This window comes from Protopterus annectens, chromosome 4.part1, assembly GCF_019279795.1.
Source record: "Protopterus annectens isolate FY-2018-M chromosome 4.part1, PAN1.0, whole genome shotgun sequence".
Classification (NCBI taxonomy): Eukaryota; Metazoa; Chordata; order Ceratodontiformes; family Protopteridae; genus Protopterus; species Protopterus annectens.
Window position 1 is genome coordinate 904939374 of NC_056734.1, and position 27052 is coordinate 904966425.

The following is a 27052-nucleotide window of genomic DNA, read 5'->3' on the forward strand; positions in this document are numbered from 1 at the left end:
CCCAGCTGATGTTCATAACCCTTAAGGTATCTGCAAAATATCCCAACTAACATCCAAACCAAAGCCTAGTGGGGTTTGGCATTATTGGCTTGAAAGTATCCACAAAGACTGAAAAAGAAAAAGTAAAAAGTCATGAACATTCAAAAGCTATATAGCTGAAACACTTGATGGCCTTAAGGAGTCATTTGCATATACCCCATGAACCTCTATTACAGGAAGTTTAAGGTATCATACAATGAAAACTCTAGCTTTGCTAGGTTTTTCTTGTAGTTCTTCAACTGAGCAAAGCAGTAAAAGCAGCTTGAAGATTTTTTGCAGAATTTCCTAACATCTCCATAAACTTTTCTGTTTTGTTTTAATGTAACAGAGGTTTTGCAGTACACGCAATTCAAAATGTAGTTGTAGAATATACAGGTTTAAACACAGTACACAATTATAGGAAATATCTCCTTTTACTACCATGAGGATTCTCTAATGAACAAAAGATATAATATCTTTCTATAGTCAGAGCAAGTCCCTCTATAGGTATAAGGTTGTTGTTTTCTTCACAAAGTATGTTAGTGAGTCAATAATCCAGAAGAAAAAAAATGCTTCAGTGTTGTCATTTAAGAGTTTCTCCTTTCACCAGTCATATTCACTCACAGACACCTAAATTGCAAAGCAAAGTTGGGGAAAAATAGCTCAGGCAGAGTAACTTGACTTACAGGTGCCATTTAAAGTCATGCTATGGGAAATCATTATTTGGTATTTCCTCATTATTCATCAGTGTGGCATTTTAGTTAGGCTTGAAGTAACAGAAAAAAGAAGTTATGTATCTACCATTACATTCCATGTTTGTTGTCCTTCATCTCACCTTCCTTCTTGCTGGTTGGTTGGGTTAGGAGCCAATTCTTGGCTCCAATTCGTCCTATTTACTATAGCTCGAGACTACCCCTTATCCCAACATGCCTAGCAGTAGCTACCCAGATCTCATTTGTAATAGCCCACACTAGACATACATAGCAAAAAAACAACTTTTACTAAGCTTTTATACATCTAAGGTAGGAAGGAAAGAGGAAAAAGACAATGCATGGTTAACTAACCTGGTATGTCAGCAGGAAACTCAGCCAGTGTAACCAATAAAGAACTCCTCTTGAACCTCCAGGAAGGGGGAAGTAAGGGGGGACGCAAGAAGGAAGGCAAGATGAAGGACAACAAACATGGGACATTATGGCAAGTACATAACTTCTTTATGTTATGTTGTCTCATCTTGCCTTCATTCTTGCTGGTTGGGACCACATCCCCAGCACCTGGTTATTGGGTGGTTCCCTGGAATAAACTCTTCAGGATCACAGAACCAAAGGATGCCCCATTCCAGGAGAACACATCCACTTTGCAATGAGTGATAAAGGTATAAGGATTTGCCCATGTTGCTACTGCACAAATTGAATCTAAAGGCAATTTAGCTTGGAAGGCAACAGAGGTAGCTAAGGCCCGGGTTAAATGTCAAATCATATGAATAACTGATTGTGTCCAACAGCCATTTTGATAAGGTCACTTTTGAAACTGGATAACCTTGTTTATTGTCAGCAAAGGATATAAACAATTGTCTGGTTTTCTGAGGTCTTTGGTCCTGTGTAAATAAAAATGTAATTGTCTATGAACATCCAATTGGTGTAGTCTATACTCTGCCTTGTTGCCATAATTAGGGAAGAACACAGGAAGCTCAATGGACTGATTAAAGTTATACTCTGAACATTTGGCAAGAAAGAGGGATTGGTCCTAAGAGAGACTCTATCTTTGTGAAAAATGAGATACAGTGGGCGAATAGACAAATCATGTATTTCAGAAACCCATCTAGCTGAGGTTATAGCAACCAAGAAGAGGGTTTTCCAAGATTGAAACTTCAGGGGGCAAGATGCTGCTGGTTCAAAGGGTGTCAGAACCATTGAAGGTAAAACCAAGTTTACATCCTTGGGGGGGTTCTCTTACTGGGGGATGTAAATGTGTTGTACCTGGTAAGAATGCTCTGCATAATTTATGGGACATAATGTTAGAACCCAAGTCTCCTTCATGAAAATTGGAGATGGCAGCAAGTTGGGCCCTAATAGTAGCTGCAGCTGCCCCCTTTTCTAAGGTTTCGGCCAGAAAGTCAAGAATCTTGTGAACAGAAGAAGTGAAGGGATCCATGTAATTACTCTTCACCCAATAAGAGAACCTCTTCCATTTGCTAGTGTAAATCCTCCTGGTAGTGGGCTTATGGAAAGACACTAGGATGTGTTGTACAGCAGAGGAAATGTTTGGGAGCCTGGCTAAGACTGGAAGTGGAGTAACCAAGCAGTCAGCTTGAGAGTTTGGAGGGATGGGTGAAGCCTGCCTGACTGATGCATCAGGAGGTCCAGAACTGAGTCCAACATCCAAGGCTCCAGTTGAAGATGATGATGAAGAAGCAGAAACCATATCTGATGAGGCCAGTAAGGAGCAATGAGAATGAGTTTGCATCCCAATGATTTTGCTTTCTGAAGTACCTTTGGAATTAGAGGGAAAGATGGAAAGGCTTATAGTAGCCCTGGAGGCCAATTGTCAACAAGTGCATCCCTGGGGGACTGTCCCGGAGTGGGAACTAGGGTGAAATAGCTGCTGCAATTGTTGTTTAGGGGAGTGGCAAAAAGAGCTCAGCATGGCTGGCCTCATTTGCAGAAAATCAAGTCTGCAACTTCTTGCTTCAAGGACCACTCGTGAGGCATGAGGGTAGCCCTGCTGAGCCTGTCCGCTATCACGTTGGATTTTCTAGGAATGTACATCGCAATCAGAAAACATTTGGAAGACATCATGCATTGCCAATTTTTGAAGCACCTCCTGACACAAGGGGTAAGATCTGGTTCCACCCTGCATGTTGATGTACCATACCACTGACATATTGTCTGTCTGAATTGCAATGGTCCCGGTAGGTAGAGAGTCATGAAGTTCTTGCAACAGCAGAAGCACTGCCTTCATCTCTAGAACATTGATATGCAAATGGTACTCATGAGATTGCCACATGCCTTGGACAGTCCATCTTAGATAATGCCACCCTACCCTATCTAGGAAGTGTCCGTGGTCACTGTGGCTACAGGATGGGAGTCTAGAAAGGGTCTGCCCAGAGTCACCTGGGAGGAGACAAGCCACCATACTAGGTCCTTTTTGGAAGATTCCATGATCAAGATCATGTGTGACATTAGCAAATCCTGAAAAGACCACTGAGCAAAAAGAAGCCACTGCAGAATCCGCATGTGGAAGCATGCTAAAGGAACTAGTATAATTGCAGCAGCCATTGAGCCCAGGACTTGTAAAACTTGTCTTTCCTGAACTCTCATCTTCTTTATGAGAAACAAAACTTGCTGATGAATGGTTAACACCCTGTCTTGAGGCAGTTTTGCTATCATGCATCTTGTATCTAAGTCTACCCCTATAAAGGTAATAGACTGACAAGGCAATAAGGCAGACATTTTGTAGTTTATGGTGATGTCTAACTGGGAGCAAGTTTGGATTGTGTAGTTCCATGCTTTGATCTGTTGATGCTCAGTGGTAGCAGTGAGGAGCCAGTCATCTAGATATGGAAACACCTGGAATCCTAGATGCCTCAGGTGAGCTGTGACCACTGCCATACACTTTGTGAACACCCTGGAGGCTGTGGTGAAACCAAAGGGCAGGGCCCTGAACTGATAATGACTGGCTCCCGGCCAGAAGCGTAGGAATCTCCTGGATTGCTGGTCCATTTTTATATAGTAGTACACATCCTGGAGATCTATGGAGCACATATAATTGTCCTGAACCAAGAAGGGAAGACTGGACTGCAGTGTTACCATCCGGAACTTCATCTTTTTTACTGATTGGTTTAGTTTGTTGAGATCCAAAATGGGTCTCAACTCCCTTGTCTTTTTTGGAACTGAAAAGAACTTTAAGTAAGTTCTGGATCTGATATGGTTTGCAGGGACTTTCTGGATGGCTCTTTTTTCTAGTAATCTTTGAACCTCTAGGATTGCATGATCCCAAAGACTGGGTGGAACATCTGGGATAGAACATTTGTCATTTGAGGGTGGGACTGAGAAAAGGGAATTTTGTAACCCCTGGATATTATCGATAGTACCCATGTTTCTCTTGTGATAGAGTGCCAGGCTGTTGGGTACAGTGATAGTCTGCCCCTGACTGCCTCCAGAGGAGGACAGCCAGGCCTCCCTTCAGGAGTGCTGAAAAGGCCTAGCAGAGAAAGTATCTCTGTCACCCTGCTGTTACGGACCTCCTCTGCTATGTGGGTGGCATCTTCCATTGTTGTTCCCCCCTCTGCCCCTGGGGGAAAAATTTCAACATGTCTCAGGCAAAGCTCCCTGAGATTTTCAGAACCGCATTTTTCCACTTTAGGATAGGGTCTAGATGGAGTGGCAAAATGGACTCCTATGGCAGAGAGAGAGTCTTGCCATCCTGTTCACACCTGGAGAGAGTCTCTTTTACCTGAGGCCTGAACAAGGATGAGCCATCGAAGGGAGTGTTGGTAAATGAAGACTTAAATGGTTCCACAAACTGACAAAGGTGCACCCAGGAGTGTCTCCACAAAACTATTCTGGTACCTGCTGCCTTACATGCTCCATCTGCTGCATAAGAAATGAGCTTCATGGAGGAGTTAATCACAAAGGTCAAGGTCGCAAGCTGGGAAACTGCCTTGTTCACAACTCTTTCAGCTGTAGGATTTTGCAGGGTATCACCTTGCTCCTTCAGGAGATCCCTCTGAAGTCTTGTGAAATGAGACAAGTAATTCAGTGACCTGAGAGTAAAGGTCACTGAAGAAAACATACACTTCCCATACCTATCCATCGTACGAGACTTTTTGTTTGGCAGATGGACAGATGAAGATGTTTTCACAAGTTCCTTCTTAATGGCTGCTGCCACCATGATGGCATCAACAGGGACCCCTTTGGAAAGGAAAGACTTATCCTCGGGAGCAATAATAAAATGTATTCGGTCTCCTTGGAATGGGTTCCATGGTTTCTGGAGCACTCCACGCCTTTCGACTCACTACAGACAAAAGTGGGTCAAAAGGCGGAGACACCCAAGAGGTGGAGGGTTGGGAACCAAATGCATCCAGGCAGACAGACTCATCCTCAGAAGGGGCTAGGGACTTCTAGCCACCCCTCTGTCTAAGGATTTTCAAGATGTCTGAAAAAGAAACATCTTCAGAGGGGGACTGTGAGGACCCTTCCAATTCTTCCAAGTCTGTATCTGAAGTGATAGACTCTGGGGAGTCTAGATGCTTCCACTTACATTTCTTCTTCTGAGGGACCTCCTCCAAATGTTCAGGGGAGGTTTCAGAAGAGGTGGCATCACCCAGTGGGATGCCCTGGGGCACAGGTTCCCTATGCTTGGAGGCAGGAGAAGGGACACAGGCAGGCACAGGTACTGACGGAGAAGGAGACAATGGAGCTGAGGGTGGAGCAGTCTCAGGAGGCAGCACGCTCTTCATCACCTTGCAGGCACCACAGTCCTGAGTTGAAGGAGCTGTCAGCTCCTAAGAGCCCAGAGATCTTCTGTGAACCAGGAGCAATGGCTCCAAGGCTGATGTGAGAGCTGGGCTCACCTGCACTGAAGCTCCAAGAGGGAGAGTGCGGTCAGACAAGGGTACGATGACATTCTCCCCCTCGGAGCAGGTGAGAGAGTTTATGAGCCCAGATCCCTCGATGGACTGAGACATCAAGGATATCAGAGTGGTCATCAGAACCTATAAGGGAGAAGAAATCAGAGCTGATGTTCCCACCACCATGACCTCTTCCAGCTTCGAGCTCAAGAAAGTTGGAGGAGGATCCGATGGAGAAACTGGATGGGCTGAAGGAGCCAATTAATTATGGGCTAGGCTCAAAAGTAATTTAGCAAGTGCCTGTGACTTGAGGATCTTGTTGACCACTCTCTTTACATCGTGATCCGAAAGCCTGGTGGATCAAGAGGAGTGTAAAGAGGACCGGTGACTGCAGCAGAGGAGATTGTGGAGCAGAGCGTACTGGCTCCAAAGAAGGAGACCTTGATCTCTTATGGGTCAGGACTGGCTCCAAGGACAGAGATGGAGCGACCAGAGATTTAGCTTTGTCAGAGCCAATGCTGACAGAGCCGAAGGCTTTTCAGTGATTTTTGTCTGTTCCAAACTCAACACTGATGGCTTGGCATGTTTAGCAGGCTGAGGACCCTGAGATTAAGGGTTCTTTGGGAGGCCACATGAAATTAGCTTATTTCTTCTCACCTGCAGGACTATGGACCTGAAAGTGTGACAGATCGAGCAAGAGTCCTGCAGGTGAACATCCCCTAAACAGCAAAAGCAACTCATGTGCCCATCTGTAAGGGACATTTTCTGGCAACACAAGTCACATTTTTTTAAATCCAGAGGGTTTTGACTCTTTAGACATGGTAAACACTAAACAAAAGAAATTTTTCACAGCACAAGAAAAAGCTCAAAGTTATCAGCTAACAGCACACAACAACTAACTGCAACCAGGCTGTAACAGGTTTCCCAACAACAAAAAAGGAAGAACTTTGTTTTTTTTTTTTTTGATGGGGAGAAGAAAGAAGGGGGAGAGCCTCTAACTTAAATGGCGACACCCACAATGGGAGAGCCTCTAACTTTAATGGCTATCCCAGAAAGGGTGTGGAAAAAGAAGAACCCTCTATTTTAAACATGCTCTAAGGGGAAAGCAAGGCCTGAGGAAAAAAAACGATGGCCAAAAGCACCACAACAAGCAGAAAAAGGGGTCACTAGACTAACAGGAGATAGTATACACTCTAATGAGTCAACACAACCACAAAAATATTAGAAAAATAGCGATAAATAGAAAAAAACACAAAGTACTTAGCCTGAGCCAGTAGTCTCAATCTCAACGCTGCAAGCAGCAAACGATATCTGGGTAGCTACCGCTAGGCATGCTGAGATAAGGGGTAGCCTCAAGTCAGTAAAAGCTCTCAAGCTATAGTAAATTGGCTAAGTCAGAGCTGCAGATTGGCTCCAAACTCAACAAACCAGCAAGATTGAAGGCGAGATGGGACAACATAACATCAGTAATTTACTGAAGCATTACAGATAATAAACATAGGTTTATTAATAAGGATATTTAAAGCAATGCCTTCTTTCATCTTGGGATCAATGTGAACAAAGGACTCAGCCAAATAAATGCCTTGTAAAAGGAGCATGGTCATAGTAATTAATTATCCATTTCAAAGCTACAGTAAATGCTCTAAATGGTTTCCAAAGCCATTCAGTACTTACAGCTCTCAGTCTTTCAAATGAATTCCTCCTACCGGCTGGTAGCTTCCACTGTCTCAGTACAACAGCTTCCAAAACAGTTTCCTTTCTCATCAAGGTTCTGCTGGTTGTCTTGTCATTTCACCTATAGCTGTCTAGAGATTCCTTGCCATGAATCATTTTTAAAGCCCTAATGGTCTCTAATTTAACCTTTGATATTAAACCTTAGTTTCATTTTTATGCACTGAGTGTATATCAGGCTAGTTCAGGACTAGTCATTGCATTAAGCCAACTCCAAGCCAGTAAACCCAGATCTAAGTGTCCAAGAATTTCCAAGCTGTTGATTCCAAAATGGTGGTCATCTGAGAAGTACCCTCTCCTCATAGCTCCTACTTCTTATATTGGGTTATACACTAAATTCAGTGAATTCCTGGATATAAACCATATACCTTTAAAATCAAATCTGTTAAAAGAAATTAGAACTGAAACCTATACAAATACATGGGGCTAGTGCTATAATTCTGCACGGTTTAATCAAAAGCAAGAAGACAGCGATCCTACACGTGGATATTTAGAGGCCTGAACTTTCAGCACCACAGCAATTGACAGTACCCATAAGAAGCAAAGCTAACAATGCCAAAGGAAATTGAAAATATGGACTTTCAAAGTACAAAGGCAAAACTATCTGCTATATCAGCTTCACCGGAGAAAGAAGCAAAAAGACTGAGATCATCTAAAAGCCTACAACAACAAATAAAAGATCCGGTTAAGCAGAAAGTTGACGGAGCACTATAGATTGACAAGCTGAAAAGTGCCCTACTTCCACTACACTCAGCTATTCAAGAATTATCTGAAAAAATGAACTCCTTCGGATCTGCAATAAATAAAATAGCCAATCGTCTAGACTTGGTAGAGGGTAAATCCAACTCAAATGAAATAGAAATAGAACATCTAAAAGAACAAGTTAAGTCTAGAGACAAAACAATATATGACATCCAAGCGAAGATTGTTGACCTAGAGGCTAGAAGCAGACGCAATAACCTAATAATCAGGGGTCTTTCTGACAAATACAAATCCTACCAACTAATTGAAACCACTATCAAATATTTAATAATCTTCTACATGTGAATAACTCTCCAACTAAATATACTATCGAAAGAGCGCATAGAGCCTTACGGAAACAACAAGCTACTTCATCCCCAAGACCCATCTACGTGAAATGCTCAATTACTAAGATGTGCAAAATATTCTTGCAGCCTACAAAAAATCAAACAACTTCTCTTGGAATAACCAAACCATTAATATCTCACAGGACCTACCCCTTGAAATTAGAGAAAATTGTCGCAAACTTTCCCCCTATTGTTATTTTTTCTCAATATTTATATTTATTGTTATGTCATGTTATTTCATGCAACAACTAATGTGTATTAGTGGGTATTGAAATGGTTGGTGTTAGGATTAGAGTGTATATTGTTTTTAAGTCCCTGACTTTTTTATTATTTTTCCTACTGTGTCTTTAAGCAATGTGATTTGGTAGATCAGTTGTGCATATAAATGGCGGGTTATTTGACTTGAGTGTAGTTTCTGATGAAGTCTTGTGTTTTAAGGCAGACGAAAAGCGCTTAAAATAAATTTTTAACCTACTTTAGCCTGTGCTCCTTTGGTTACTACTTTTCTCTACTGTTTAAAGTGGATTTATTGAACAGTTACCAACGGTGGGAAGACTCTGTGCACCGGACTTGGTTTGCATCTGATTTCCCCCTATTGTACCGAACTTATTGCCCGAAAAATTAAATTGCAAATGAGGTTTCCGTACTCTCTGTCATTTACCTTTAAAGATGTGAAATTCACTATGTCCTCACCAAAAGAGGCAGACATAATCTTTATCAAATGCTTTGGATCAACGCCTTCCACATGCTAAACACTTCCGAGGACTATGTTTGAATGTCGGAGACTGTCTGCTGCTCCATATGCCTCTCCGGATGACAGTTTACCTTTCAAGTGGTTGGAAAATAATAATTACTTAAACGCTTTGTTTAGATCACTATCCGGTCTAGTGGGACCATTTATCTCAAATTTAGTTGTTCCAGGGATCCCCGGACTGTAACAACAGGTACAGGTTTTAAATGTTACTCATCCAGACCCGGAAACGCAACAATAAACTTCCACTGAAGACCTATTACACCATGTTATTCCAGGAAAGCACAAACATCACTAACATCGGTGGCTGGGGATGATGGATCTCTGCAACAATTATGAACAATGGTACTAACTAAACTATTATGCCTATTAGGGCGAGGGGTAATTACTTCATAGTTTCGGTCTAAACTGATACTACAAATAGGCAGAACCAGAACTGTTTTAACTTGCCCTGCGACCATACACCTAGGCTATTGCTCTTACATTTTATTATGTTTATAGGTTCCAACTGAAGTTTATTATCTGCTTATATACCAATGGTTTAAAGAGGATTATATAGTCTACTAGACAAATGCTTGAAGAAAAGCATATATAGTCAAGAGTTTCAGTGGAGGTAGGTATAATGTAATATCACTCCGTGGACTTATTATTTTACTACAATATCCATTCTAATGAACAACACTTATACCATATCCTGTTATAAATGTATTGAGTATTGTATAGGGGTATTCCCTGAGGTTAATTTAATAATCGCACCCGGATACTTTAATATCTACCAGAGGAATACTAGCTAAACTCTAAGGGTCTCTAGTATTAAAATCCTCTAGAGGACTATACATAGAACTGCTAGAAATTGCTGAACTTCATGTGTATGGTAAACTCTATTATAGTTAACCACTCTCTTCATGTAAACTCACGGTGTTTGGAAGCTATTTGGATAAGTAGGGTTTTTGATGACTTGTTGGGGAATCAATCCAATGGTGTATATTGATTGTAAATATTATTGGTACTTTATTACTCTTTTATGTGACACCTGTTTAGTAAACTTATACTTATTTAGTGTACATAGTTTTGTTACTCTCTCAATGATAGGGAATTTGTGGCTAGGCACGGGGTTAGAATTGAGAGTTATGTGCCATTCCTTTATATATATATCACTGTTTACTACAAGTACACTGAAATATATTACTTTTTATTTATTCTACATTCCAAATACCCTCATATTGTTACTCTGTTCCTATTAAAAATGGATAAAATCTGGAATATTATGCCTTGGAATGTTAGGGGGCTTCAAATGCAAAACAAAAGGAATTTGGTATTACATTTGCTTTATAAATCCCAGGCAGATCTGTGTTTCATACAGGAAACTCACATGAAAAATGATGAGTGGAAAAAAGAGAATAATAGAAAATGGGTTAAGGATATTATTTCATTGGGTATATATAATAACTCAAGGGGGGTTGCTATCATTATTAAAAAAATCTTTCAAACCTATGATTACTGACAGGGGAGCTGACCATGAGGGCAGATGGTGTTATTTTACATGCCTATCACATGATTTAAATGAACCTGTCCTATTCCTAAATGTATATGGCTTATACTCAGGGCAACAAGACTTTATTATGAAGGTCTATAACCTTTTACTTAAATTCCCAAATCATATGTTTATTATGGGGGGGATTGGAATATGGTAAGTGACCCTAACATAGATCGATCAAGTAAAGTGAAAGTCCTAAATTTTCAGGATTCCCTAGCCCTGAGAGAGTTGATACTTGATTTTGAATTGATTGATTCTATCTCATTTGACTGTGACTCTGGGAATAATAATGGGTTTACCTATTACTCAAAGTGTCATCATTCTTGGTCACGTATAGACTTTTTTCTAATATCTAACATTTTAACGAACGGACAAATCAAATTTTGAACTGAACCTAGATTTCTTTCAGATCATTCAAGAATTGTCTTAGAGATAGGTCTTACTACTAATCCATCTCCAACATACAAGAACTATAACTGGGTACTAAACAGTAATTTACTAAAAGAACAACCACTAAATGAAGAAATTACCTTTACTTTAAAAGAACTTTTCTCCCCCTCCCAAGATAATGACATCCTTAGGTGGGCAGCATGTAAAGCTGTGATGAGGGGAATCTACATCAAGAAGGATACCTACCTTAAAAAAACTAAATAAAGAGCAGGAAAATAAACTAATATCAGAAATTAAGACCTTAGGTGATAAGCTTTTAGATAGCTACTCCCTAGATATAGAAAAATAATTACATACCAAACAAAAAGAATTGCTGGAATTCCAACAATCCAACTTTTCTCTTCAAGAACTGAGGTATATTGCTAAATACTCTGAATCCTTACAAACACCATCCAAAGCTCTTGCCAGATTGATAAACTGTACGCCCAAATCCCCCTAGAATCACATTTATTAAATATTGCAACACACTTTATAAATCATATGCACAAATTATTCAACTATTCCACCAAATATATACAGATATGTATACTACCAACAACATGCTACCCTCTCATGCTGAGATGAAGAAATTTTTAGCTAATCTTACTTTCCCAAAACTAACCAAGTCCCAGGAGAATGCCCTCTCAGCCCCAATAATGATTTCAGAGATCCACAAAGCTACTGATAATCTTAAACTAGGGAAAGCACCTGGCCCAGATGGTTATACCCCCGAATTTTATAAGTCATTCAGAACTAAAGTGGCTCCCATCCTGCTTCAACTTTATGAGTATATCTCATTAAATGGAATCACTGACCAATATATTAATCACTCTAAAACTATTCTAATTCCTAAAAATACTCTAGATGCCTCTAACATAAATAATTATGAACCAATCTCTCTTATGAATGTAGATATAAAAATTATTTCAGCCATTTTAGCTACTAGGCTTAAAAAGGTGATGCATACTTTAATTTCTCCAGAACAGACAGGATTTATACCCAATAGACATACCTGGGACAATACCCTAACACTAGAAACTATGATAAATATTACTAAAAGAGAAAGAAACCCTAGATATGATTGGGTTTTAGACGCCAGTAAAGTCTTCGATAGGGTAAATTGGAATTTTTTGTTCCTAGTATTGTCTTCCTTTAACATCCCACCTGATTTTATCAACATTATTAAAACACTATATCACAGCTCTTACACGAGGTTATACATAAACAGGCAATACTCCCAACCGATAAAGATTTCAAACGGTACCAGACAGGGGTGCCCTCTTTCACCATTATTATTTAACTTATACCTAGAATCCCTCTTCTTGTTTTTAACCCAGAAAAAATACCATTCAATTCCTAAACTTTTTAACACTAAGGTTAGCTTAACTGCCTTTACTGATGATCTGAACCTTTACTTTGAACACCCTTTGACTGACATGAGTAAGTTAGAGAGGTCCCTGAATACCTTTGTCTCTATCTCGGGCTATCAAAGTAATCAAAATAAATCTTTTATTTTCCCGATCAGTCCCTTTTCACATAAAAATTATCTATTCCCAGATGTGTCCTCTCATGTAGACTACTCCCTTAAATATCTAGGAGTCTTTTATGACCACACCTCCTCCTCTATTCTGCAGTCTAATCTATCAAAAACATGGCTTTTCATCTCCCTGGACATTTCGAGATGGCAACAGCTAAAATTCCCCATGCTTACTAAAACCTCTATCATTAAACTGAATATTCTTCCTAAGCTTCTCTACCAACTGAAGGCCTCCTTTTCTATCACCTTAAACTCTTTCTTTAACAAAATACACAAAATTTTCACAAAATTTTTATGGCACCCTAAATCGGTCAGAATCTCATATCAAAGACTCACCCTGCCAAAAAATATGGGGGGGCTAGCAATGCATAACCTACTTTTATATTATAAAATTATCCAAGCAAACAGGATTCACACAATCGCAAATTACCAACCAAACTCCCATACTTGGTCTCCGTTATGGGTCAAACTATGGTATAATTATACTCTAATGAATGACCTCAATCCAAAAGCTCTACCCTTTTTAAATAAATACAACCTTAAAAAGCTAAAGTTACACCCTTCCTTGAAGGGATTAATTAAAACCTTTCAAGAGCTATTCCAAAACATTAAACAAGGAAATGCCCTCCTCCTTTTTCAACCATTTCATTTCAATCCAAATGTTAACTTGAACGGTAAAATGATTAAACTGAACGATCTCCCATTAATTAAAGACTTTACGTTATGGGATATACATAAATATAACCACCTAACCTTAACAGATCTACGTATGGTATTAGGTTTACCTAAAAAATATACCACTATTTTGAGACAACTTAGAGAGCTCACCATATCAATACTTCACAACTCTCCTAGTACTGAGGAGGAACAAAATCAGGTAGCCACCCTACTTCAAAACTTAACTAACAAGAAAAACATGGTTTCAATGGCTTACAGGTCCTTCTCCACCTTTTTAAATTTTTTAAATCAGGGAAAAATCATATTTGCAGACTACTGGGATCGACAGGATGCAAATCTTCTGATAGAACAGAAATCTCAGGCTATAAAACATACTCTTATGTATTTGCCCTATAAAAAACTCCTTTATACACAATTCATAATTGTAAACAATTTATAGCTAACCCCAGTCCACTTAAACAAATTTGATCCAAATCACTCCACTGCATGCTCCTGCTGCTCGTACCCACATGCAGACATTATGCATATACTGTGGTTTTGTAGATACTCACACAGTTTCTGGTGTTCACTTAAGGTCCGCTTAGATAAAATGGGATACCACAAATCTACACTATCCTGGGAATTGGCGCTATTACATATAACGAATATCTATATGCCTAAAGTTAAGCTCCATGCCCTAATTATTCTCTGCCTCCTGATTAAATTTTATATTACAAAGCACTGGCTGGATCGCTCTAAATTATCCTGGAGGGATTTTAAGGCACTGGCTATCCAGTACATCAGCTCCCATAAGTTGCTAATAATTCATCTTCGTAAGCGGGCCTCATACCAGAAATTATGGGACTTTATCTTTCTACTCCTGTCAAATGATTAACAGTCACTCCCTACTAAATACCTTAACCCACCCCTTCTATTCTTGATCTTTTAACATGCCTACTAATTCCTCAGTATTCATTTCCCATATTAATTTCAAACTGGAAGAGTTGAATAATCAATTTCCCCCATCCCACCAGAAATATATGGATGTTTTAAGGTGAATTGTAGTATGTTAAGTTTTTATCTGATATACTTTATTGCTATGTTTTATAGATTTGCTTTGTTAGTATTGGCACATATGTATATAGGTTGTATTTTGAATCACTCATATTCACCTTGCGGGACTAATTCATCATATCTGTAAGAATGTTTATATTTTTGTTTCCTTTTTTTTTCCTTTGTCTATGTAAATCAATAAAACTGTGTTTTAAAAAAAAAGAATTTCCAAGCTGCTGTTTGTTGTGATATTTTAAATTACTGCTGCATTTTAGAAGTTCTATTACATACAGAAATAAAAATAGGTGTTTTCATTTCTTGATCTTATTTTAAATTCATTTTAACCCTCTGTAACTACTTCAGCTAAGGTTCTTAAGCCTATATTAGTAATTTCAGTACACAGGTGCACTGCATTTTGCTGTTTAGGTGGTCTAGATGCTGGTATTAAACCCCAGTTTCATTCTTATGTACTGAATGTATGACAGGCTATCTCAGGACTTGGCTTTGCATTAAGGCAGGTGCAGGCCAGTCAGCTAAGAGTCTAATTTTGTTCCCCACCTATCTACCCTGTAATAGTACCCAGTGTATCTGCTGTTGCTTGTCCCTTATGATAATTTGACAACATAATTCCCTCCCTCTTCCTGTGACAACATAAGTCTCTTCCTCTTCCTGTGTATGGCTGTTGACAATAAGCTTTAAGTATAATTGTGAGAAGTCTCTCCCCTTAGACTACTTACCAGGCTAAAAATCTTTGATAAAATTATTTAATATTGAGTATACTGACCTTATTTTAGTATTAAATTAGTGAACTTTTTTTTCCTATAATTAAATTGTTTGTGCTGGTAGCACAAGGTTTTCAGGCTAGTTGTTTTTTATTGAACTTTTAAATACTGAGTAGCAAGTCCACACAAACATTGTTCTAAAACACTTCTCCATAACTTCTTTAACCACCCTGATTGAGATGGGTATCCTGAGACAGTGTAAGACATTTTTCATGCTGTTTATAGTAATCTATTACTCAAACAGCATGACACAGTAGGCGAGAGATGAACATATATAATATGCTTGAAGGGAAAAATCTCACACACAGTAAACTCAGACACCAAATTGCATCACACATCATACTTCTCCAAGGCCATCACAACATACATAGTCACAAAATAGTCTGGTTGTAGTTGTAAAGATTGACTTGCCTAAACCTCAAGGACCTCCAAACCACAACACAGGCATAAAGCAAACTCAGCAAGTTAAGCCTACTTCCTCACATAACACGAGTAGTCCCAAAGTCACACATGCTGAGCCCATAAGGCAGGCACAGACCCAATCAAACATTCTTTTATAAGTGACTCCATTGTAAGACATACAGATGTGCCTCTTAACAGGCTTAGCTCGAAAAGAGTGATGATTAGTTGCTTGTCTGGTACCGATATCCATCAAATCACACATGCACTCATGTCCTTGAACAACAAGTACCAGTGTGACTCTGTCATAGTTAATACTGGTGTCACTGATTTGAGGTGTACCTCTCTGACTATATGAAGAGAGACATGATGGAGCTCTCAGACTATGTGTCCAAGGCTGTTATGAGTAGCATTGAGCAGCATTCAACCTTCTTCCAGGAAGATACCATAATATAAGCAAAAAATAATTGATTTCAATAACTGGCTTAGTTTCTGGTGTCATTCAAGGGAAGGGGGTCCAATATATAACAGCATGGGAGAATATGATTGACAGATCACATTTCTTTGCAAAAGATGGTGTGCATTTGTCCCCTCAAGGGTTTTGATTATTGACATAGACATTGTCTACCTACCTAGTGTCTTTTTACCCAGCGTCAGCCTCATAAACCCATCAACATAACAAAACAAACAAAGGGAAATATGAAGGTGTTACTGATCAATGCTAGGAGCTTAAACAAGAAACTCCACTCACTTCAAGCCCTTCTCACTATGGAGGACACTGACATCTGTGAAGTGATTGAAATGGTTTAAAATAGCACAAAACCCTCAAGCTGTGCAGGGCTATAACACCTTCTACACATTTAAACCAGCTACTGTGCAGGAGAGGGAAAATGTGAAGGCGTCTTAATCTACATCCAGACGAGACTCACATCAAGGCTGGTAAAGCAGCATGATGCACTAGAGCTTCTTTGCGTCCAAATAACCATAAAAAGTTCCACTTTGACACAAGAAAGCCACAATGTCTATCTACAGTAACATGAATCAGTCACTATTAAACCCAGTACCAGATTCCTAGGTAATCTAAACTATCCATCTATAGACTGGGAAACCTGCACCAGCACTAGAACACAAGAACAGAGATTTGTGGACTTGCTCAATATAAATGTCCTGGGACAATTAGCCAGAGTACCTACTAGGAAGAATAATATCTTGGATCTTGTCCTTACTATTATAGGAATATGTTCACCATGCAATGTGTATCTTCATTACTTGTTAGGTATGACCATAAAACAAAGTGCTTCAAAATAAAATTGAAACCAGAGATCCCTTCCACCCAAGATACCATTCAAAAATTTCTTTAAGGCAAACTACCTCCTCCTGAGAGATGCATTGTCAAGCTTCAGATCCCCACCAAACCTAGTTAACTCCACTGAATATGCAGAAATGTATACCATCACACTATACCAACATGTAATCAGCTGTATAGATGCAGCTGTACCCCATAGGAACAAGTGCAAGGCAAACCCCAGAAACAAACCCACATGGTGGAACCGTGATATCAACAGGCTTTATAATTAAAGGAAATAATTCTGATGAAAGGTAAGAAGAGTAATTCCCTGAATGTTACAGTTCTTGTCACTGAAATAAATAAACAATTCAGGAGTTTAATACAATCCACTAAAGTCAGGTGTGAGGTTAAAATTGCCAGCAAGCCAAAGATAATCAAATGACATTTTTAATTATGTTCGTAATCTCAAAAGTATAACGTCACCAAAGCAATGTATGAAGGCAGTCCACACCACATACCTCTGGCTAAAGCTTTTGATACACTTCCCCACTCTAGCTGGGTAGAAAAGCTAACTAAACCTGGAAAGAAACCCTATGGCACCTACTGGATTGTCAGCTAGCTGACAGATAGGATGCAGGAAACCAAAATAGGAGAAGTGACCTCCACGAAAAGACCAGTCACCAGTAAAGTCCCCCAAGGTTCTGTTCTGGGACCTGTTCTATTTGCATCTACTTTTCTGATGTAAAGTGGATATCAAAGGGCTCTGGCTGGCTATGCTTGCAGATGACTGCAAGCTGGGAGCAGACAATCCTCAAATAACTTAGCCATCCTGCTGGAAGCTTTGTCTAAAATAAATAACTCATACCAAAATCATGCACTGAAACTAAATGCCAAAAAATTCATTAATGTATACTTTGGGAAGTCAACTACACCAGGGAACTACCATACTGACAATATGCCCATAACAGTTGATCCAGTCTTTTGGTATTTGGAAACTTACGTGGACAGTGACCTAAATTTTGACCAACATGTGTATATTGTTGTAAGAAATTCTTTCTATACTGCAAAGCTTACAAACAAAGGATTGTGTCTAGATTTGGGATTTCATTGTCCCCCGTACTCAGTTCTTATTAGGCTAATTATTGAACATAATGCCTCCTTTGGCATGCATCTCTCCAAACAAATACAAATGGAACACTCACAGAGATACTTTACTAAGCAGATACAAGGCATAACACGATATGTCCTACATGGGCCAATTCAAATCCTTGTCACTATACTCAGGATCCTACAGACTGGTAAGAGATGACCTGTGTCTGGCATAAAAGGCATCTTCCGACCCAGTACTGATGAATTTACTGCACATCTACAAGTAAAATGGCATCAGAAAAAGTTAGTCTACAGATCTAAACCTTTTCTGCAACACTGGCAGAATGGTTTGGAGGGACAGATGTATCTAAACGGATACCGCTGTTCTGGAACAGATTCCCCTTTTGCATAAAACAAAGTTAATCCCTATCCATATTCATGTACAACTTGAATTTATGGTTGGGGAACAGAAAAATTACCCTAGAACTGCCCCCATACTATTAATGAAAAGAGGCAGCTCCTAAATCCTTTTACCCATGCATGGCCCCCGTGAAACTATCTATAGTTTGATCCCAGTTATTTTCACTAGGGGTAATATATAATTTTTGACCATAGGATGAGTAAGGCCAATCTCTAACCCAATGGGATAGGCTCATTCCATCCAAAAAGAGGAATTGTCTAGGCTTAAAATGTTTCACAAGAGTAGCTAGCCTAGTACTTACATATGAACCTATGACCCTGTCGTCCTTCCTGTTAACAGGTAACTTATACTGCCACTGGCAGTTTACTTCCGTATTAATCAGTATGGGTACCTGCCCCAGTATGACCGGATTGCAGAAAAAGTCTGTACTTTCCTTCTGCTATGCACCCTCTAGTATACGCCACTATAGAATCTGTTATATATGTAGCTGGCTCCACATTGACATATGGATAGATAGATAGATAGATAGATAGATAGATAGATAGATAGATAGATAGATAGATAGATAGATAGATATTCACACTCCCACAGAAACATGCATGTGCACGTGCACACACACACACACACACACACACACGTGTAGAGTATAAATTGGTTTTCTTTTGTCAACTGTTCCATTTTGAATGCTAATTATATAAGTATAACATTTACAGAAACTATTTTGAATGCTGCTATATGTTTCACCTTCTAGAACATGCTTGTCTCTAATATAATTTTTTGTATTTATTTACCAGATGGCTGGTGGGATACCACAGGAAATGAATTCATCACTACATTTATGCAAAATTATAAAGCATCATATGGCCCAGCATCCTTCCAGCTCATGATCAGAGCCTCAGAATCTTCAGCATTTGCTAGTGTCAAAGTATACAACACAGATTTTGAAGTTATCCTATCACTGCAACAGTATCAGACAATGAATGTCCAAATTCCTGCCTCAGCGGAGCTCTCTGGTTCTAGTAATTTTAATTCCAAAACTGTTGTAATTACTTCTACTCAGCCTGTCAGTGTATTTTCCATCAACTACAAGCCTTACACAGCAGATTCTTCAGTTATTTTCCCATTGCAGGTTCTTGGCACTGAATACTATGTATTCACCCCTCTTGGACGTTATGGTTCTCCACAGTTTGCTGTTACTAACAGTAATCACACTAATAATGTCTTGATTACCCTGACAGGCTCAGTCACTTACAATGGAAATTATTATCAATCTGGAGACACTATCAGTTTGAATCTGTCTCCTTTTGAAACAGTTCAACTGCAAAGTGCTGCCAGTTTGAGTGGTACGAGAATTCAGTCTCAGTATCCAGTTGCTGTTTTATCTGGAAATAACTGTTACACTTACCACACATACTGTGACATTGTATTTGAACAGCTACTTCCTGTTAAAGAATGGGGTACAGAATCTGTTATAAGTTCTCTACCAGGGAGAAACTTTGAAGACACGATCACCATAATTGCTTCTCAAACAACGGATATATTTACTAACAGTGGAGATAAAAGTAACAAAATAGTCCTACATGAAGGGGGCATTTTATCACTTAGTCTTCCCCCGACTTCCTTCCTAGAGATAAATGCAACAAATGGTATAATGGTAATATTTACATTCACAGGAGGGATGCTTTATAACATAGAATCTGACCCATTCATAATGAATGTCATTCCACTTGAAATTTTTTCTGATTCATATATTTTACATACACAAAACAACTTTGCAAACTTCATCCATATTATAGCTAAAGAATCAGTAAAACATGATATTCTGCTTGATGATCAGCCTTTGCCAAATGACCTAATATGGAATAGTATCAGTACGACGGAATATGTCTGGGCAGATATTCCTATAGAGGGAACAAGTACAGCTCATACTGTCAAAAACTGTTCAGCCTGCGGAGTCTATATATGTGGAGCTGAGTATGGTATCAGCCTTGGAACAATTGCATTACCAGTAAAAAGTAAGTATAAACATGCTTTGCTCATGACAGCATGGTTAACAAGATGCCTTTATTTATTACACTATATTAAACTTGAACTCATAAAAGCAGAAAGTATGTCAAAAGTACAAATGTCTGTTTTACTTGCAAGCTGTGATTACATGTGCTGTTCAGTAGCTTTATGGAACTTGACTGGTAGCTCAAAATTTAGTTGTTAATGCACTTTAATTAGTATTTATTATATATGGGTCTACTTCTAATGAGTGAATGCTCATTTGAACAAAACCCATATAACCAAGACCACTTACCTGAAAGTCCACAATACCGAAATCTGAAAAGAATGAAGCACCGAACATCAAAAAAACAGTTACTAATGTGCAGTCAGTTGTAGGAGTAGCAAAATAGGCTCCTTTCCACAAGATGGTGTGATCTCAGAGTTGGTATATTTAATTTGTGGGGGCATAGGGAGCTACTTAAGTGTAGTTTTTTTTGTAGTGTTTCTTTAAGGTAGTGTGGATTTATGGGAAGGGTTAGTTGTGGGATGTTCGTATAGTGATATGTAGTGATTTTTTTTCTTGTGTATTTTACCAGAAGGTGAGGATTATGCAGCAGGTATTTGTCGATGTTTTCAGTTTTGTTTTTGTATTGTGGACTTTTGGGTAAATGGTCTCGGTTATATGGGTTTCGTTCAAATAAGCATTTTATTTGAAGTAGATCCATATATATATATATATATATATATATATATATATATATATATGTGTGTGTGTGTGTGTGTGTGTGTGTGTATACATACATATATATATATATATATATATATATATATATATATATATATATATATATATATATATATATATATATATATATATATATATAGATACACACACACACATATATATATATATATATATATATATATATATATATATATATATATATATAGTCCCTAAAACTGTATACACATCATGGTGTGACACATATATGTTAGAGCACTATTTTGTATTCAGTAAGCAGCTGTACATAGTGTGTACAGCCACACAAACCTGGTAACATCATGACATGCTAATTACAGTATAAGCAGCTTATTTGTATGCTAATCAACCAATCCAAGATGACGGGGCTATACATCAATCTGTAAAGCAACTGTGTAGCCTCAGTGCTGGTTTTCCCTGTGAATTGCAAAACCTATTGGAATACAGTCGCAGAAACAAGTCTACCTGGAAAGTATGTTCTGAGCTGCTGTTGATCTTATTCATGTGTATGTGCAGCAAACCCAAGTTTATTCTGCTGCTGCTGCTAAGAGACCATGGCCAAGAAAGAGAAGGGTGTTTCAACCCTGTTTTACATTTTTGCTACAGGGTGGATAGAGGTACACTGTTGGAACTCTACAACCTCTGTCATCCTCAACTGAGAGCAAGGGCAAACTGAGGGGGAACCAATACCAGTGGAGACTAAGGTATGTGTAATACTTGGAATATTACCTACAGGATCCTTCTGGTGACCAACAAGGGACATGCTGGGGGTGTCACAGAGATCAGCATCCATGATTCTACATCAGTTCCTGAATGCTATGCTACTATATGCCAGTGACCACATATATTTTCTCTGTACACCTGAGGACAGAACCACAACTATGCAGGAGTTCTACTCTGTAGCACACTACCTTGACGTCCTGGATGCCATAGATTGTACACATGTAGAAATGAAACCACTACCTGGGAATCAGGCAAGGGTGTACATAAATAGAAAGGGCTTCCTCTCCATAAACTGCCAGGTCATGTGTAATGCTAAGGGAATCATCCTGAGTGTGTGTGCTGGCAACCCTGGCAGTTACTCTGACTCACATATCTGGCATGACTCCCAGCTGTCTGATATGTTTACTAGGGGTGATATCCCACAGGGTCAGTTACTGGGGTATGCAGGTTTTGCACTGGAGCTGTGGCTAATGAAGCCCATCAGAAATGCACACACACCAAGTGAATAACTCTAATGAGGCACACACACACAAGCAAGAAATATCAAAGAACATGTGTTTGGGCTGCTGAAGTCATTGTTCCAGTGCCTAGATACATCTGGGGGAGGCCTGCAGTACAATCCCTGTACATGTACTGAAATCTTCACCATCTGTGCCATGCTTCACTACATTATCCTGTGAAAACTGCTTCAGCAGGAACACTAAGGAGAAGGGCCACACATCTCACCACCATTGGCAATGTCACAACAGCCACACACAGGTGAGGAATCAGAGGGGGAACCTGCAGCTGCTGTGAGGGTAGAAAGAAGTAGGAGTGCACATTATGCTCATGCACTGCCCAAGAGGCAATGGATAGCACACACGTGCACTACCTAAGGGACAAAAACCTTCATCCTATGCACATACATACAGTAACACTGAAGCCAGGCAGCTCTCATAACCTTTATTTACCCATGTAATGGTTGTGTTCTGCTAGCATCAGTTAGAGTCAGCCCTGAACTAAAACTCTTGCAACTGCTAGATTTCCAAGGTAAGTGTTGAACATGGAATACAAAAATACATGTCTAAGAATACAAATGAATGCCATATCCTTGCATACTGTTATATGCTAATGCAAGTAAGTATAAGGTGGGTGAGTTTTACAACAATATCAAAATGTGACAGCAGTGACATGTGAATACACATGCCCTCTATCAACTAACAGGCTTCATGCATCAAAGATTCACACATTCATATCTCTCAAAAGTACAGAACACAGAACGTCCACAGTTTGGTCTCATATCTTTGTACTGGCAAATCATTAAAGAGTGAAGTTAGAAAATAATGACCCACATTTCAGTTTCAGATTTCATATCAGTCATAAAAATCATACAGTGATGCAAAACCTGTTATTCTATCAACTGTATAAGTTTGTAAGACCAAATTATTTAAAAAGTCTCCCTAGTGTTGGGCCTTTGTCCCACTTTTATTTATGGGTTGGTCCAGCTTTGTTCGTCTAAGAGTTTGGGAGGGATATACACATAACAAATACCTGTTAGAATTAGTACAATTTGCAAAACAGCACCACAGACACAAATATACTAAGCACTAATTCAGAACTATGCATCATGAGCATCAGACAAAACACTTATGTATCCCTGAATCCAAAAATATAGAAAACAAGGATATGGCACATTCATCTTTATTTGCACAGGGTGTTGTGTGTGGGTGGGGGCAGAAGGCCTAGTCTAACACAAAAGGTAGTGAGTGTGTGTGAGTAAGAAAGAGAAACAGGCAGACATTTGTATAAAGTATCAAATGGCCACTGAGACAACATGAACTGTAAGCATCACGACTGACCCATGTAACTGATATGTGTGTGTGTGTGTGTGTGTGTGTGTGTGTGTGTGTGTGTGTGAGCAATTCAGGTGAAATTAGTGTGTGAGTCTCTGCAAGAACACAGCCAAGCTCTGTGCCAGCTCTATGTCCAGGTATGTCAGACAGGTGTGAGCTGTGCATGGTAGAAGTGATAGTTCATCGCCATCATCCCTGACTATGAGAGATGGTTCTTCCAGAAGTTGCACTGGCATATCTACATGTACATGGATGCCATCCACCTCTCATTTCCATCACAGAGACCGCCCATTCCAACATATACTTTATAGAATATTTTAGTACTAGGCTAACTGCCCTTGTGGGCTATTTTAAGACTAGCCAATTACCCCAAGTGAGAATCAAACCCTGCGCCTTGTGTCTGCAAGGTAAACACTGTAACCATTATGTCATCCTCCCTCCCTGGGATATTTATGCCCATGGTCAGATGCACTGTTGCTACCTGAATGTGACTGATGTCTGTTGGATGAGCTATCCTCACAAATACAACCTGGACAATGAACCCATGACCTACCATATCATTCATCCGATCCATTGAATTAAGAAGATGGTGAAAGCAGTCACGCATGTCAGCCTGTGCCACATCTACAACCCTAAGCATTTCCTCTGAGGCCTTATTTGAACATACTAACTACCAGACTAACTACCTCCCTTGTCTCTAGACACTAATCTTCTCACTCACATAAACTCAATAATCTTTTAGTAACAATAATGCGTGTGTAACTTTTTTAGTTTAATAGTGCTCTATTTCATTTACCTTATACATTGTTGTATGTATATCCATACTTGTTTGTAACTACGAATGTTTTTTTCCTTACTCATAAGCTATGATGTAATGTACTATTATTACTTGCCAAAACTTGGTAATGCACCTATGTATTTGTTATTCTATTCTGAAGTGCAGAGCTTTTCTCCCTGGGCCTCCACTGAAAATGGACATAAATCCATTTGGACCAGCCCGGTCAACAAATGTAAAATAAAATAAAATAAATAATAAAAATAAATAAATAAACATCCCTGCACCTCCATGATGGCCCTAAATATACATTGAGTGGCATGGAAGGACACAACAGGATCAGTTGGAGGATGGACAGCAGCCCTCCTCCGAGAACCCCTAACAGTTGTCCTGCATGGCACCTGATACACACTTTGGCTATTGCCAAAGTCAAGAGGTGCTGAAGCCACAGTAACCAGACTACCCTGATCAAGTGTCTCACCCTCTACCTCTCCAGTATAGGAGTGATCATTGTAATAGGTTTGCTTAGGCCTACTGGCTGTGTCCAATAGAAATAGAGGGAGTGGCTGAATGCCAACCTCAGTGTCAGATTCAACTTCTGCACCCCGACTGTGCCTGTGTTTTTGCACCATCATCATCATAGTCTGACAATACTCTGGCATCAGGTGTTAAGAGTCCCACACTACTACTGTCAGCATCACCTGTGATAACAGGCAACAAACACAGGAAAGAAATCAATACTTATCCTACTACAATTTAATATATGCTAACAAACTAACTGGTGCAACTATCACAAATAGTACAGCAATGCACACACAGTCCTGACACCCACCACACACATATGGATAAATGCATATTTCTATCAAATGCTCGTCATTACTGAAATAAAAATGTTTGGCTTACCATGTACAGATGGCTCCACACTTGCTAGGAAGGATGGTCCTGGAAGAAGTTATGCAAAAGGTAAGTACACCATCACCACAATAATAATAACACAGGGGGAACAAGGTTTTGCCTTTATATGTCCATTAACAATACTTAGACTAGAAACTAGGCTGACACATCTACCCCAAGCCCATGTATAATGAACCAGAATGCGTTGCTAATGGCACCAATCTATAAATAGGTCCTCCCCCAAAAAACAAATATTAAATAAACTTAACTATTGCTTTCAACATTTTTACTATACAAGAAATTGTTAAAAATTGACATATGTAAGCTTAACTGGTAGCTCCTTCTGGGACATACTTGTCCTCCCTGAAACAGCACCACCTGGGACATACTTGCCCTCCCTGAAACAGCACCACCAGTATCAATCACACAGTGTTTTGTACTTTCCACTGATCTCTCTGGATCCCTGACAGCGGACAGGAACTCTTTATCTGGTGTTAGTTGTATTTCTGTAGCAGCCTCTCCCCAGTAGCCAGTGGAGATGTTCTCCTCCCAGCCAGTGAAATCATATCTGTGGCCCTATGACACACTTGATCATATGTCCTGCTGTGCCCCTCCACCAAATGGCATTCACATTGTTCACTATCTGGTTCCAAATCTGCATTTTGCCATACATATCTCCACATCCTCTCTCAAGCAGAAGGGCACCATATCACCAAAAGTTTTCAACAATTACATCATTCTCAAAGTCAGTGAAGGGGGGTGCTGGATTGAGATGCTTGGTTGCTATAGTCCTAAGTGACATAAAACGCAAAAGAAGGATACTACACAGAAATATCACATAAATAAAAGTCCTACTTAGATTTAACACATATTATTATTTTGTCAGTATTATTCACGGGAGAAACACTAAACAGTTATTAAAATACAAAAAAAGGTTATGTGGCTGTAACATATCACATTCACACACAAACCAAGATTTCACCCAAAACCAGGACTGACAAGAGCAAACCTGTCAAAAAATGTTTTTTGGTTGTGGCAACACACAAATGGAAGTTGGCTCCCTAACCTCCAAAAAACAAGGCAAATGACAGCTTGTACTAAGCAAAGAATAACACATCAGCCAATTGATCTAAGAGCTTTCCAACAATCTTTCACAAAATGTGTACATATTAAACAGAGAAGAATCATTTTGTGTGCAATAGCCAGTCAATGCACCCTTTGCCCAGCACTCGCCTAGAGGTGTCTATGAACCTCCTAGAAGGATAACACCCCTTTGCCATTGACAAAATTGGACATTTATACCCTTAATATGTTTATTAGGTTCACTGGTGTGACAGTCCAAATCCAGACTTGTGTCTTCTTCTTCTTCTTATGGCTTTTCCCTGTTAGGGGTCACCACAGGGGATCACCTGTCTGCTCATGATTGGCAGTGGAGTTTTATGGTGTCGAGTTGCCAGCCCAGTGCCCAACATTCCACAGAAGGTACACACATGCATGCACTCATGCCTAGGGCCAATTTAGAGTGTCCAATCCTCCTACAGCATGTCTTTCAAATGTGGGAGGAAAGCGAAGCACCCGGAGGAAACCTACATGTCCACAGGGAGGACATGCAGACTCCGCACAGAAGGCAACCCAGTTGAGGATTGAATTGGAGAACCTCTTGCTGTGAGGCACAAATCCAGATTTGTGTAAAATTGTTTAATATGTAATAACATTTCTTTTGTAATGTT

The 27052-nt window shown here is 39.4% G+C and overlaps 1 protein-coding gene across 1 annotated transcript in view; it reads left to right on the forward strand.

Annotated features, from left to right (window-relative positions):
* Positions 1 to 27052, forward strand: part of LOC122801113 (IgGFc-binding protein-like) — a 495969-nt gene that overhangs the window by 70392 nt on the left and 398525 nt on the right. The window contains exon 2 of the mRNA XM_044070643.1: positions 19144 to 20364. Within this exon, the coding sequence (XP_043926578.1) occupies positions 19144 to 20364 (1221 nt within the window). The remainder of the gene's footprint in view (positions 1 to 19143; positions 20365 to 27052) is intronic.